Below are 14,436 nucleotides of genomic sequence, written 5' to 3'. Positions count from 1 at the left end.
ACAAGTTGCTGAAAGCATTCTTTAGAAATGTTGGCCCATATTGATAGGATAGCATCTTGCAGTTGATGGAGATTTGTGGGATGCACATCCAGGGCACGAAGCTCCCGTTCCACCACATCCCAAAGATGCTCTATTGGGTTGAGATCTGGTGACTGTGGGGGCCATTTTAGTACAGTGAACTCATTGTCATGTGCAAGAAACCAATTTGAAATGATTCGAGCTTTGTGACATGGTGCATTATCCTGCTGGAAGTAGCCATCAGAGGATGGGTACATGGTGGTCATAAAGGGATGGACATGGTCAGAAACAATGCTCAGGTAGGCCGTGGCATTTAAACAATGTCCAATTGGCACTAAGGGGCCTAAAGTGTGCCAAGAAAACATCCCCCACACCATTACAACACCACCACCAGCCTGCACAGTGGTAACAAGGCATGATGGATCCATGTTCTCATTCTGTTTACACCAAATTCTGACTCTACCATTTGAATGTCTCAACAGAAATCGAGACTCATCAGACCAGGCAACATTTTTCCAGTCTTCAACTGTCCAATTTTGGTGAGCTCGTGCAAATTGTAGCCTCTTTTTCCTATTTGTAGTGGAGATGAGTGGTACCCGGTGGGGTCTGTTGTAGCCTATCCGCCTCAAGGTTGTGCGTGTTGTGGCTTCACAAATGCTTTGCTGCATAACTCGGTTGTAACGAGTGGTTATTTCAGTCAAAGTTGCTCTTCTATCAGCTTGAATCAGTCGGCCCATTCTCCTCTGACCTCTAGCATCAACAAAGCATTTTCGCCCACAGGACTGCCGCATACTGGATGTTTTTCCCTTTGCACACAATACTTTGTAAACCCTAGAAATGGTTGTGCGTGAAAATCCCAGTAACTGAGCAGATTGTGAAATACTCAGACCGGCCCGTCTGGCACCAACAACCATGCCACGCTCAAAATTGCTTAAATCACCTTTCTTTCCCATTCTGACATTCAGTTTGGAGTTCAGGAGATTGTCTTGACCAGGACCACACCCCTAAATGCATTGAAGCAACTGCCATGTGATTGGTTGATTAGATAATTGCATTAATGAGAATTTGAACAGGTGTTCCTAATAATCCTTTAGGTGAGTGTGTATATATATATATATATATATATATATATATATATATATAGAGAGAGAGAGAGAGAGAGAGAGAGCGAGAGAGAGGGGGAGGGGGGAGTATTGGGTGCAGACCTGACTTGTCAGTCAGGCTGCACGATTCTAGGTGATTTTTTTTCCACTCATAATCCTTGCTCAATATATTTCTTCAGTATTATTATTACTATATTCTCTTTATGAAGATGTAACAAACATTGACAGAGATGCATTATATATTGGTTCACATTGGTTCAGCGTCCGATATTTCAAACTTTATTATTAGTTAGCAGCAGTAGAGCTACTACTTAAATAATGGTGATGATTTCACTGGACGCTCATTATCCAGCTGTTTTGTAGAAATATCCCTTTAAATATACGCTGTGTCTCACCCATATTTCAGCCCATAAAGCACTAGCATGTGAAGCAGTGCCGGTCCTTGCTGTTCTGGTGCCTCAGGCGAGATTTAGCTGTGTGCCCCTCCCCCCCCCCACCCCACCCCACAGAGCAGGATAAAACAAATTTTGTCAATTATTTATATTAGAAACATTTCAGTAGCACTGGGTATCTGGCTGCTAACTAGTTAGCTTCCATCTGTTACACAAGAAAAGTACTGAAATATTAAAATAACAACTGTAATATCACAGAATTTAACCAGAGGTATTTCTACTGATTTTTTCACTGTCTTTCATGCCCCTTTAATCAAATGGTGTCCTAGTCAGTCACTTATGTAGCCTATATGGCAGGTCAACCCTAATGTAAAACCTCTTTTTTGGCACCAAGAAATATGCAACTGTTGCTTCAAACTGGCTTTAAGTGTCTGAAATGAGAGCAGGTTTCTGTCAAGTGCTCCTGTCTCAGCGAGATCCTGGCCAGTTCTGCGTCCTTCATAAACGTCACAGCTAGTTCAAAAAAGACACTTTCATTCTGCTTCTCCCCACAGACACATCTCTGAATGAGCGGCACAGTCAGGTTATATATAAAGTCCATGTCGAGGCCCTGTGTTGTTCAGAGTGATGCTGGCTTTCCACTGAACATGAACCAACTCTGGCGTGTGGTGAAAGCGTCCTGGACACCTACTCTCAGCATGCAACAATATCATTTATTTTGACCCAATTAGAAAGGATGACATACAAGAAGAGCATTTAGACCACAGGGTAATTTTGACAGATTTGTGTGATTAAATGAAGCTGTGAGAAGTTATTTTCATGCATGTGCAGAGGAGCAACTGGCTCATAGCCATCTGTCAGTTCTCACTAAATAGTGGGGCTCTGTGTCCACGGCCAGGCTGCCGGAACAGTCACCGCAGAGATGATGGGCTGGATGCTGGGCCGTCAGGAAGCTCGGGACCTTCTCAGGACCATCTAGGGACCTTCTCAGGCATTCGTCAAAGACCATCTCTCTCACCCTGCAAAGTCTGAGTGACTTTCCTCTTCCTCTTCCTTCCTCTTCCTCTCCCGCCAGGTTTCAGTTACTGTGATCAGAAGAAGCATTTTGTGAGCTCAATTTGATGTGAGCTCAATTTGATGTGAGCTCAATTTGATGTGAGCTCAACTTATTAACTGGGCCCATCAAGGCCCATGTGTCGCCCTAGGCGAGCTTCACCAGTGGTGCCCCCCTCCCTCCCTCCCATCTAGGACAAAGTAACATTATCTTGCTAAGTTGCCCCCCACCCAGAATATGTCACCAAGTGGGTTGGCTTGCTAACGTCTCGCACCCTGACCATCAGCTTGTTACCACTGCAATTTTCATCTGATGCTGCCACTGGGCCCAAGAGACGCTCTCATCTAATCAGAAGGAGACATAAGGTGAATCAGTGTATAGATCAAGCAGGCTGGACACACAGGATAACGTCGCCCCCCCCTGGCAAGCTGGGAACCCTCGTGCTGACTAGCTATCAGAAAGGGGGGGCATCTCTCCCACCGCTATGGGTCACTAACTCTGATAGATCACACATAATGATTTAATGATTTTTTTGTCTCTGCAGGGGACCAGAATATCAGTAAGTACTGTACTACCACACAAAATGGTAAAATAAATCTGTCTGGGATGTTTACATCATACCAAACATGCTTATTTTGTGTTAGATTAGATTATTACACTTCTATCAATCACTGAACAAGGATCAGGGGAGAGAGGTATTAAGCTTCACTTTAATTTCAAAAACATTTCCTCACATTCTTCAGCGTTTGGTTGACTTTCCAGTCCTCTGTATGAACAGTAGCTGCCGTCCCCTGAGCCCTGGAGCCACATCGGTGACATTAGCAGACCGCAGCTGTAGACTGGCAGCGACTATTATTAGAAATCTCACACAGTGCTGGTCCTCCTGAAAGGTCTGAATCTTCAGGGAAAGGTCAGTATAAGTAGGTGAAGTATAAGAGGTGAAGGTGAAGGTACCCAAGCATGCGGACACACAAAGCAGAGGCACTCAAATAGACTTTCCTGATGATCTCGGTGACTTTCAGTCTGACGAGCCTCTTCACTCCTGCCAGAGCGACAGGAAACACAGATTCGTCAAGAGTGGCTGTTTACTGTGAAATTTAATTGTAGGCAGACTAATAACACAGAGAGCAGTCACCTTGGTCTGGCCTTAGTGTCACCTTAGTCTGACCTTAGTGTCACCCTGGTCTGGCCTTGGTGTCACCTTGGTCTGGCCTTAGTGTCACCTTGGTCTGGCCTTAGTGTTACCTTGGTCTGGCCTTGGTGTCACCTTGGTCTGGCCTTGGTGTCACCTTGGTCTGGCCAGTGTGGCTTTCCCTGTAAAACAGACACAGTTATTCATCCATCACACTGTAGCTTTGAGCGAAATGGTGCAAGTAAGACAATTTACTGTAGGTGAGGTACAAGCCCAGAAGACAGGCTGCTATTAAAATAGGAATCAATGTACCGGCAATCAGCCCAGCTGGTAAAGCATCTCCTGCAGAACCCAAGGGAGACCAGCAGAGGGAGACACTGAGTACACAGCTCTGCAGGTGTAGCCATGTTCAATAGTCACGATTCAAGAGCTTGTTGTCATGCACAGTAAGCAGTCAGTGACACCAATGATGGTGCTCAATAAGACAATAAATATGAAGATAATTATGACAATAAGTATGTAAACATACAGTGGCATGTAAACACAGTGTAAATACCGTGAGTATTGCAGAAGTGTGGGGAGGTAAGAGGCGGATTGCTGGCTAGTCCTGTTTTATGGTGTCGAACAAGTGATCAGCTGAAAGGTTTTATCAAAGAAACCTACCCTCCCCATAAGAGGGAAAGCAGGATTCAGTGAGGGTGGCGTGAGGGGGGGTGGGGTGGAGACAGACCCACACCAGCACCATCATGCTGCCACTGGACAGGGATCAGAAACCTAACCCTCATTACTCAACCAAATAAATGTTTAGGTCAAAACTAATTCTACTGTAGTAATTTTAGTACCGTTCATATTATTACTGGTCTTATTATTCTTGCATTGTTACCTGCTTGTTAAACACCACTGAGCCCCACCCAAAAGCTCACCTGTGCCCCCGGCCTCTCCTGGAGGTCACAGTGCACCAGCACCTCCACTCTGGGGCCCCACTGACTGCAGGGGCTTGGGCCAAGCAGCATAGCTCCGGTCACGTTCAGCCTGCACTCGTGCCAGCTGGAGCCCTGCCCCCCCAGCACCTCCCAGCCGGCTTCGCCGCCCCCCCGGGTCAGAGCATAGAAGCGACACAGGGGGCCTCGCCAAGGACACAGGGTGGGGCCTCGCCAAGGACAGAGGGTGGGGTCTCGCCAAGGACACAGGGTGGGGTCTCGCCAAGGACAGAGAGTGGGGCCTCGCCAAGGACAGAGGGTGGGGTCTCGCCAAGGACAGAGGGTGGGGTCTCGCCAAGGACAGAGGGTGGGGTCTCGCCAAGGACACAGGGTGGGGCCTCGCCAAGGACAGAGGGTGGGGCCTCTCCAAGGACGGAGGGTGGGGTCTCGCCAAGGACAGAGGGTGGGGCCTCGCCAAGGACACAGGGTGGGGCCTCGCCAAGGACAGAGGGTGGGGTCTCGCCAAGGACAGAGGGTGGGGCCTCGCCAAGGACACAGGGTGGGGTCTCGCCAAGGACAGAGGGTGGGGTCTCGCCAAGGACACAGGGTGGGGCCTCGCCAAGGACAGAGGGTGGGGTCTCGCCAAGGACAGAGGGTGGGGTCTCGCCAAGGACACAGGGTGGGGTCTCGCCAAGGACACAGGGTGGGGCCTCGCCAAGGACAGAGGGTGGGGTCTCGCCAAGGACACAGGGTGGGGCCTCACCAAGGACAGAGGGTGGGGCCTCTCCAAGGACGGAGGGTGGGGTCTCGCCAAGGACAGAGGGTGGGGTCTCGCCAAGGACACAGGGTGGGGTCTCGCCAAGGACAGAGGGTGGGGTCTCGCCAAGGACACAGGGTGGGGTCTCGCCAAGGACAGAGGGTGGGGTCTCGCCAAGGACACAGGGTGGGGCCTCGCCAAGGACAGAGGGTGGGGCCTCGCCAAGGACAGAGGGTGGGGTCTCACCAAGGACACAGGGTGGGGCCTCGCCAAGGACAGAGGGTGGGGTCTCGCCAAGGACACAGGGTGGGGTCTCGCCAAGGACAGAGGGTGGGGCCTCGCCAAGGACGGAGGGTGCGGCCTCGCCAAGGACGGAGGGTGGGGTCTCGCCAAGGACAGAGGGTGGGGCCTCGCCAAGGACGGAGGGTGGGGCCTCGCCAAGGACAAAGGGGGCCTCGCCAAGGACAGAGGGTGGGGCCTCACCAAGGACAGAGGGTGGGGTCTCGCCAAGGACACAGGGTGGGGTCTCGCCAAGGACAGAGGGTGGGGCCTCGCCAAGGACAGAGGGTGGGGCCTCGCAGATGAGCTGCACCTGTTTATGGGGGGCCGTCACGTTGGGCCACACCCACACTCGGGGAGTCAGGGGGGGCTGCAATCTGGGGGGGGGGCACACAAAGACAGAGAGAGCAGCAGCTGTTAGGCAGTGTAGCTGCACACCAGGGTGTCCGTGGGCAAATTTACGAGGAAGCGATGGCCAACGAGACTAAAACACCTGTAAATCTAATCCGCACGGCTTCAGACTTAATGAAGTTTAAAAGTGTGCTGATCAGGTGTTCAGCACACAGCAGCGACCAATACCAAACACCTTCATGTGTGTCACAGCTTGTGTGACACCCTGGACGGGATGCCAGTCCCTCACAGGGCACAGGGCAGGGGACACCCTGGACGGGATGCCAGTCCTTCACAGGGCAGGGGACACCCTGGACGGGATGCCAGTCCCTCACAGGGCAGGGGACACCCTGGACGGGATGCCAGTCCCTCACAGATCCTACACACAAATGCTGTCAAGCCAGAGAAGCTAATCAACCTGACTGCAGGAGGAGATCAGAAACCCACCACAAAACAGGGAGATACAAACGCCACTCATATGTACAGAGCAGAGATATGATTCGAACCCCCCACTTTGAAGGTGCGATGCAGCAGTGTTGCCCCCAAACCACAGTGTTGCCCCCAAACCACAGTGCTGCCCCATGCTACACCCTGGAATGAAAAAATGACATAATGTTAATATGTATATGTATATGTAGTATAATTCTTAGCTATAATGAGAAACATCTGTGATTAAAGTCATGATCACAGACTAAATTACCAATGACCTTAAAGGGTACTGTACTCACTAAGAAGAATGGAGAAAATCCAATGGATCCTGATGAGGATGGTCAGTGATGTTCCTCTGACTGGTTCACATGTCATCTGCTGCATGTTCTCGTATCCTTAAGACCTGACCTGAGTCACAATACCAACAAGCACAATAGTCTGCTATGCAAAGCCGGGACACCGGGGGGGGGGGGGGGGTAGCAAAGAGGGGGCTCCTCTGCCTTACAGACCCTGCTGCTGTACTGGGCTGAAGTCAGATGAAGGTGACTCAGGTGAATCATCTCCAGCTACTTGTTTCAGGTGCCTGTCTTTTAGTCTGTTTTCTGTTACCGCTAGTAACTGATGGCTATTTTCAGTGCTAAGGAACCTATGGGTTACTTCTACTGTCACGCCGTTACTCCTATTGTCATGAGTGCATGTAAAATAACACAAGTTCCTGGCCTAATATGAGGAGGGTGGGGTGTGGCTTTACAGGTTTGGTCCCCGGGTGTGTGATCATAAGGTCATTAGTTCAAATCCCACTGTTGGTAGAGTGATTTGGTTGGCCCTGCTTTCTCAGCTGTATGTTGCTTTGGGCAAAATTCCTGCTAAGTAGGTAACACAAGAGTTATCCATAAATGTAACACAGAAACAAGGCAGGAAAGGGACAATTTTCTTTAAGCATAGCAAAAGCGAATTTTAAGAGTGTGTACCTGAAATACCACCAACATGTCTCCGGCCCCACTCGGGGAAACAGCACGCTCGACCACTGCTACACCGAACATCGGGGTGCATATCGCTCTCTGCCTCGCGCGCACCTGGGCGCCTCCGATCACAGCGCGGTGCTGTTACTGCCTGTTTACAAGCAGATACTAAAGCGCGAGGAGCCGGTGACACGCACGGTGCAGCGCTGGACACGGGAGGGAGAGGAGAAACTTCAGCACTGCTTTGACTGTGTGGACTGGGACATGTTCAGAGATTCATCCTCTGACCTGGACGAGTACACCACTGCAGTCACTGATTTCATTAAGACCTGCGTTGAGGAATGTATTCCCACTAAAACTGTACGGTCATTCCCCAACCAGAAACCCTGGGCTACCATCCGCCGAAAGCTCCGCGAGCGCACGCGTGCTTTCCAGTGCGGAGATGCGGACCTGTACAAAAAATGCAGATACGATCTCCGGAAAGCCATCAGGAGCGTGAAACGGGAGTACAGCAGTAAAGTGGACTCCCAGTTTAACTGCACACGTGACGCCCGTCAGATGTGGAGGGGGATTCAGACGCTGACGGACTATAAACCGCAAGCTCACACACTCGTTTTCGGCAGCCTGAATGCATTCTATGCACGCTTTGAGCTCGCTAACTCTCACCCTCCAGAGCAGGCTCCGGCAGATCTGCATGACATCACTCCCACCGTGTCCGTTGCGGACGTGAAGAACAGCTTTAACAGAGTGAACATCCGCAAAGCTGCCTCAGGCAGTTGTTGCTGTTTTTTGGTTATTTGACTTCATCTGCTGGCCCTTTTTGTCTGGTACCTGAGCCATCTTGCTTATTTGATTTCGTCTGCAGGCCCTTTTTGTCTGGTACCTGAGCCATCTTGCTTATTTGACTTCGTCTGCTGGCCTTTTCTGTCTGGTACCTGAGCCATCTTGCTTATTTGATTTCGTCTGCTGGCCCTTTTTGTCTGGTACTTGAGCCATCTTGCTTATTTGACTTCGTCTGCTGGCCCTTTTTGTCTGGTACCTGAGCCATCTTGCTTATTTGATTTCGTCTGCTGGCCCTTTTTGTCTGGTACCTGAGCCATCTTGCTTATTTGACTTCGTCTGCTGGCCCTTTCTGTCTGGTACCTGAGCCATCTTGCTTATTTGATTTAGTCTGCTGGCCCTTTTTGTCTGGTACCTGAGCCATCTTGCTTATTTGACTTCATCTGCTGGCCCTTTTTGTCTGGTACCTGAGCCATCTTGCTTATTTGATTTCGTCTGCTGGCCCTTTTTGTCTGGTACCTGAGCCATCTTGCTTATTTGACTTCGTCTGCTGGCCCTTTTTGTCTGGTACCTGAGCCATCTTGCTTATTTGACTTCGTCTGCTGGCCCTTTCTGTCTGGTACCTGAGCCATCTTGCTTATTTGACTTCGTCTGCTGGCCATTTTTGTCTGGTACCTGCCAAGGTTTCTCCCTTCTAGGCAGTTTTTTCGTGCCACTGTCACCTCTGGCTTCCTCACTGGGGGATTTTGGCAGGGAAAATGTAAAGCACTTTGAGGCGATGTAATGTTGTGATAATGTGCTATACTAATAAAATTGAAATAGAATTGAATAGAGTGCACAGGGCAGGGGTACCTTTGGACAGGATGCCAGTCCATTGCAGGTACATATACAAGCACAGACTAATGCGAGAGGAAACCTACACGACACACGTAAGACCATGCAAACTCCACACACAGGAGGTGGGATATAAACCCCAATCTACACTTCTGAGGCAACCGTGTTACCAAGTTATGTGTCATACTGAACATTAGAAAATGAAGATTCAATAGGTTTATCTGAATGAAAACACAGTTTTATGTATTTCAGCGGACATATTTGATGTTTAAATATCATTCCTTCAGTGACTGGAAGTTATACACAGACTTGCCGTAAATTGCTATTTAATATGTGACTGAGTGCAATGATTTTGGCTTGGAAAGAATACGAGAGAAACCAGGAGATTTAACTGAATTTTAATATTTAATAAAGTTAAAATACAATTTAAAGCGAAAATGGGCTAAAAATGAGCTGATGTGTGTCCATATAGGGGAAGACCTGTACACAAAATGTCACTATAACAATCACATTACACCTCTGCTGTCGAGGCTCTCTGACATCCTGCTGTGCTCTTCATTCTGCCTTGATTCTTCACAGTGCTGTATACAGGTGTACTCTGGGTTGGTTTCTTCATGGTGGCATACAAACATACTGTGATATCTTGTGTCGCCATGGCTCTTGTGTGGACATGTTCAGAAGTTGGGAGATGTGAGCTATTAGGATGCAGTACTGAGGCATAGCAAGCATCACTTTCTAGGTCCTGCACCAGCTGTGGAGATGAACCCTGAAAGAGAAGAATTCACAGCCCTGGACTAGAGGACCACAAGACAACTGGCCTGGAAACAGGTGAGGCAGCGCAGCAGAGATGATTCTGATGATTCCTACACCACAATCCTTCTGGGTATGGATGAAGGTTCCCATACAGTCACTTTGCATACACATTCATAAATACTTTTTTACAATTACCCAGTAATTTTGCAGGTCAGTTCCAGTCAAATTAGAATCTGGAAAAGAAAAAATGACATGTTCTGTTATATTGCTAAGAGTAACTGCCATAAAACATCAAATGTTAAGAAGCATCAAAGAATGAACCGAGATGTACCGGCTGCAGAGGCCTCTGCTGTATCAGGGACTTGCTGTGGATCCCTAACCAGACAAAATTCAAGGTTTGTCTCTCAATACAATGAACAAGTTCAGGAAACAACAACAGTGACACAAAATAACCTCGGCGGGACCCTTTACCTTTTACAGCAGCTGAAGTTTTGCTCTGAAAAAAATCAATAAAATTACCATCGTGTCTCAGCATAGAACCACTTCAGCAGCTGTACGAATAAACATCACAACACTGTGTTTCTGCTTTACTCTGCACTGATTCCCTCATGGAATCACATGGAGCATTTTTGCCTAAAGAAGGACTCCAGAGAGCACTTACTACACCAGGCTTATAAAAATAAACAAAGGATTGGACCTGCCGTCTTATATTGAGCTTTGGAAAGTAATTTCACATCAACTTTCAGAGCAAGAGCAACGATGATGAAGCGTTACTCACTGGGGTTAGAACAGAGACCAGAAAATCCCTGAAATACTGTACATGCCTGGTTCAGTAATATAGAAGGAGCTGGGAACTCACTGAGCGTGAGGAGGAGCGTAGTCAGGACTCCCATCAGCAATAGTGCAGAGAGACCCCCAATCACTGACCAGAGCAGCATGTGGACGCCATTCGGAGAATCCACAGTTAATGCTGGAAATAACCATCCAGCTATTAACAAAGACCCAACCTGTCAGCTGAGTAACTGAAGCCTGTCGCTGTGGCAGCTTCACACACAGAGACTCAGGGAAGCAGAGCAGTACCTGGTGCTGTGAAGCCCGCTGAACTGGAAACTGGACAAAATGCAAATATGACAGTTTAGAATAAACATTATTACCAGAATCACATGTTGCATTGTATCAAGTTAAACAATGTGATACATACAGTTTTATAAATAACTGAATAACTTAAATAGTAAAATGTTAGTTCACTTCAGAGAAATGCTCACAAGTGCTGCCTTCAGTTGCATCATTTGTCAAGCCTGCAAAAAAATTCAATTAGGGCTCAGTTCAAAGATCAATTCAGCCGAATTTATATTTCATAGAATGCACCATTCCCAGCTTACAGATGCAAGAAAGAGTTAGTGACACCTTTGGAATGATCTGGATTTCAACATAAATGGGCCCAAATATGTGATCCGATCTTCATTCAGCTGCATGACAGTAAGTTAAGACCCTGTTCTTTATTAACATTTTACATTTACATACTTCTTCCAAACAAATAAAGAGCAAGTGACCTGCAGAAATTTCGCAAAGTTAAATTCAAATCAAAAGGAAACTTACTTGCTGTGAACTGAGTTGTATACTCTTCAAAGCCTGCAGTAAAATATAAAGTACAGTTTGATGGAGATCCTGACATAGGGATATTGTAAGAGGCAGTGCTGTGCATAAGTATTAGGCAGTCAAAGAAAATGCCTGTTTATCTGGGGAGTGAGTCTATATTTGCTTAGGAAAAAAACCTAATTATCATTATGATGTATGCAAATGAACAGGAACACAACAAAAATAAACAAAATTCTTCTGTTCTCCAGAAAGTTACTGATATTTGGTTGGATAACTAGATGAACACCTATCTGACCCCCAAACCTCCCTACATTTGCAAAGGCAGCTGGATCACTGAACTTGGTAACCTGAAATGTTAGTATTAGAGTAACCTGCCGTGTCAAACTCAGCGTTAATGCACCGAAAAGCCCTCACCATGCACCTCGATGGTGATGGACACACTCGGCTTAGAGGTGAGAAGAGCACCATCCTGCAGCTCCATCTCCACCACACAACGGACCGGCACCGGACCCGTCCCGCCCTGGCTGTGCCGCTGTAGCTCCCGGCCGGGCACAGACAGCTGACAGACACCGTGTCTGAATGACACTGTGTCCAGGACAGCCTCCCCTACGCCGGCGATGAACCGGCAGCGTGACCCTTGCTTGGCTGTGCAGCGAAGCCTGGCCACATCTTCCAGCATTACATTCCGCACATCTGAATCCACACGGAGTCCGCTTGTCAGGTCTGCATGGTCAGAGGAGATCATTTATGTTCAAAATTTGGATGTCAACAACTGCAGGTCAAGCTCGTCGGGACTGAGCATCCAGGGGAGCTCATTAATCACATTATAGACATGTTTATTATGCATTATGAATGCACTATGAACCTCTCATCTATAATGCACTATAAATACCTTCATAATGCATTATAATTGCTTATGCTGACTACTATAATGCATTATGAAGTTATCTATAGTGCGTTATAGATGAGAGCTTCATAGAGCATTCATGATGCACAATAAACATGGCTATAATGTTATGCCTTTTTATAAATAGTTATAGCCCTGTCTATAATACTTTATGAATGCAGTATAACGCATTATAAAGGCATCTTAAAAGCATTATACATGGGTGCTTTAAGTAAATTGTGTCTAACAGCATCTAACAGGAGGGTCAATACTGACTACTCACCAATGACCTGGAAGATCTGACCATCACTACGGGGGGAGAATTGAATTGCACCTTCCACGTTCACCTCCACAGCACAGCTGACAAGGACCACGTTATGAGAACTCATGGTCACATCATTCCACATCACCTGAGCCTGACAGATCCCAGACATACTCTTGAACTGAACCGTCTTAAAGGGCACATGACTCTCGTTGGTGTAGAAGTGACATCGATCCCCTTTCTGAGCAGAACAGCGCAGAGTGGCCGCCTGGGTCCAGGACACAATCCTTGGCTCCACCTCCATGATGGGCTTCGGGAACCGGCCTGTCTGTGAGCCGATGGTCCAAGGTGTCCAAAGAGCAGCTGGTGGAAGTGCAGCATGAAAACTACATCACACAACACATACATTACAGAAACATCATGCAGCATTCGGCAGCTGCCATGGAATCCTTAGTATGGTCATCACAGTAATTAGTATAGTCAACAGAATGGTCCTTATAGTATGGTACTTCGTATAGTCATCATACTACTTAATTTAATATAGTTAAAAGGCTGGTCCTTAATATGGTACTTAGTATAGTCATTGGGATGATCCTTAGTATCCATCTCTGTTCCATAGTATGGTATTTAGCATGGTGGTCCTGCATATCAAACTTAGAACGGTATTTAGTATAGTCATCTTTCATGGTCATTAAGATTATTACGATTATATGTCATCTAGTCATTGTCAACTCCTGGCATTAATATAGTCCTTAGTATGTATATGTATATGTATATGTATTTGTAGTATAATTCTTAGCTATAATGAGAAAAAGTCATGATCAGACTAAATTACCAATGACCTTAAAGGGTACTGTACTCACTAAGAAGAATGGAGAAAATCCAATGGATCCTGATGAGGATGGTCAGTGATGTTCCTCTGACTGGTTCACATGTCATCTGCTGCATGTTCTCTCGTATCCTTAAGACCTGACCTGAGTCACAATACCAACAAGCACAATAGTCTGCTATGCAAAGCCGGGACACCTGGGGGGGGGGGGGGGGGTAGCAAAGAGGGGGCTCCTCTGCCTTACAGACCCTGCTGCTGTACTGGGCTGAAGTCAGATGAAGGTGAAGGGGGTTTGTGAGCGGGAGGTGGGCGGAGAGTGGGGGGAGCAAACTGAGACTGACATACATAGCTGGGCAAAAAAAGGGCCAAACCTAAAATTGCAAAACATTAAGGTTTTAATGATTTCAACGGCAAGTAGCCAGATTGCAAATTGTGTGAACGCCTAGACTTGGGCTGTCACTCTTTCAAAAATCAAGTACAAACGAATTTCAAATGTTACGCAATAACAGCCGATATTTTTCAATATCTGTGACCCCCCCCAAAAAAATGAAAAATACAAACACAGAATCATTCTTTTCTGTATTTTATTAAAAGCCCTGAGGGGTCGGCATGGGAATTTTTTATTTTTATTTTTTAATAGTTTTGCATTCCCATGCAATACTTTTGCAATTCTTCACAATAGTTTTGTGTTACTAATAGCGAATGTATTGTGAATTAGAATTATTGGAAGTATAACCCTAAACGAAACAGACATATCCAGTTAAGTACACTTTACACAAACTATGGAAGACAATGGACACCATTTAACTTTCATGTGTGATTTATACATATTTATTAATAATGGCACTCTACAATCACTGGCGGTGAATGGCCAAACAAGACAACTGTTCTATTAAGACAAGGCAGCTCACTTTACCGCAGTGTCATAGTTAAGGTTTAAACACGAACCTACTCTCGGGTATACCCACCTGGTATTATCGCTTGATGATGTATCCGGGTCTATAGAGAAATATTCCAGATAAGTTTTAAACTCAAACCCGCTTTCCCTCCCAGTCCT

The 14,436-nt window shown here is 46.9% G+C and overlaps 1 protein-coding gene across 1 annotated transcript; it reads right to left on the bottom strand.

Annotated features, from left to right (window-relative positions):
- Nucleotides 1-9,482: 9,482 nt before the first annotated feature.
- LOC111833224 (uncharacterized) lies at nt 9,483-13,565 on the bottom strand. The gene is made up of 11 exons (XM_023791251.2): nt 13,414-13,565; nt 12,572-12,913; nt 11,817-12,125; nt 11,403-11,435; nt 11,069-11,101; nt 10,884-10,913; nt 10,663-10,773; nt 10,275-10,299; nt 10,135-10,178; nt 9,999-10,036; nt 9,483-9,816 (listed from the first exon to the last, which is right to left on the bottom strand). The coding sequence occupies exons 1-11, from the start codon at nt 13,496-13,498 to the stop codon at nt 9,562-9,564; spliced, it is 1,305 nt and encodes a 434-aa protein (XP_023647019.2). The 5' UTR covers nt 13,499-13,565; the 3' UTR covers nt 9,483-9,561.
- Between the last annotated feature and the right edge of the window lie 871 nt (nt 13,566-14,436).

The sequence above is a fragment of the Paramormyrops kingsleyae genome, chromosome 7 (genome assembly GCF_048594095.1).
Source record: "Paramormyrops kingsleyae isolate MSU_618 chromosome 7, PKINGS_0.4, whole genome shotgun sequence".
NCBI lineage: Eukaryota > Metazoa > Chordata > Actinopteri > Osteoglossiformes > Mormyridae > Paramormyrops > Paramormyrops kingsleyae.
This window is presented reverse-complemented; position numbering and strand designations above follow the sequence as displayed.

What these genes read in the sequence shown, in the direction of transcription:
- LOC111833224 (XM_023791251.2), bottom strand. Translation starts at nt 13,498, where the DNA reads ATGCAGCAGATGACATGTGAACCAGTCAGAGGAACATCACTGACCATC. An exon ending in TCAGATCTTCCAGGTCATTG is followed by an intron (nt 12,126 to 12,571) that starts GTGAGTAGTCAG and finishes CTGACCATGCAG; the next exon opens with ACCTGACAAGCGGACTCCGT. An exon ending in CATCACCATCGAGGTGCATG is followed by an intron (nt 11,436 to 11,816) that starts GTGAGGGCTTTT and finishes ATTTTACTGCAG; the next exon opens with GCTTTGAAGAGTATACAACT.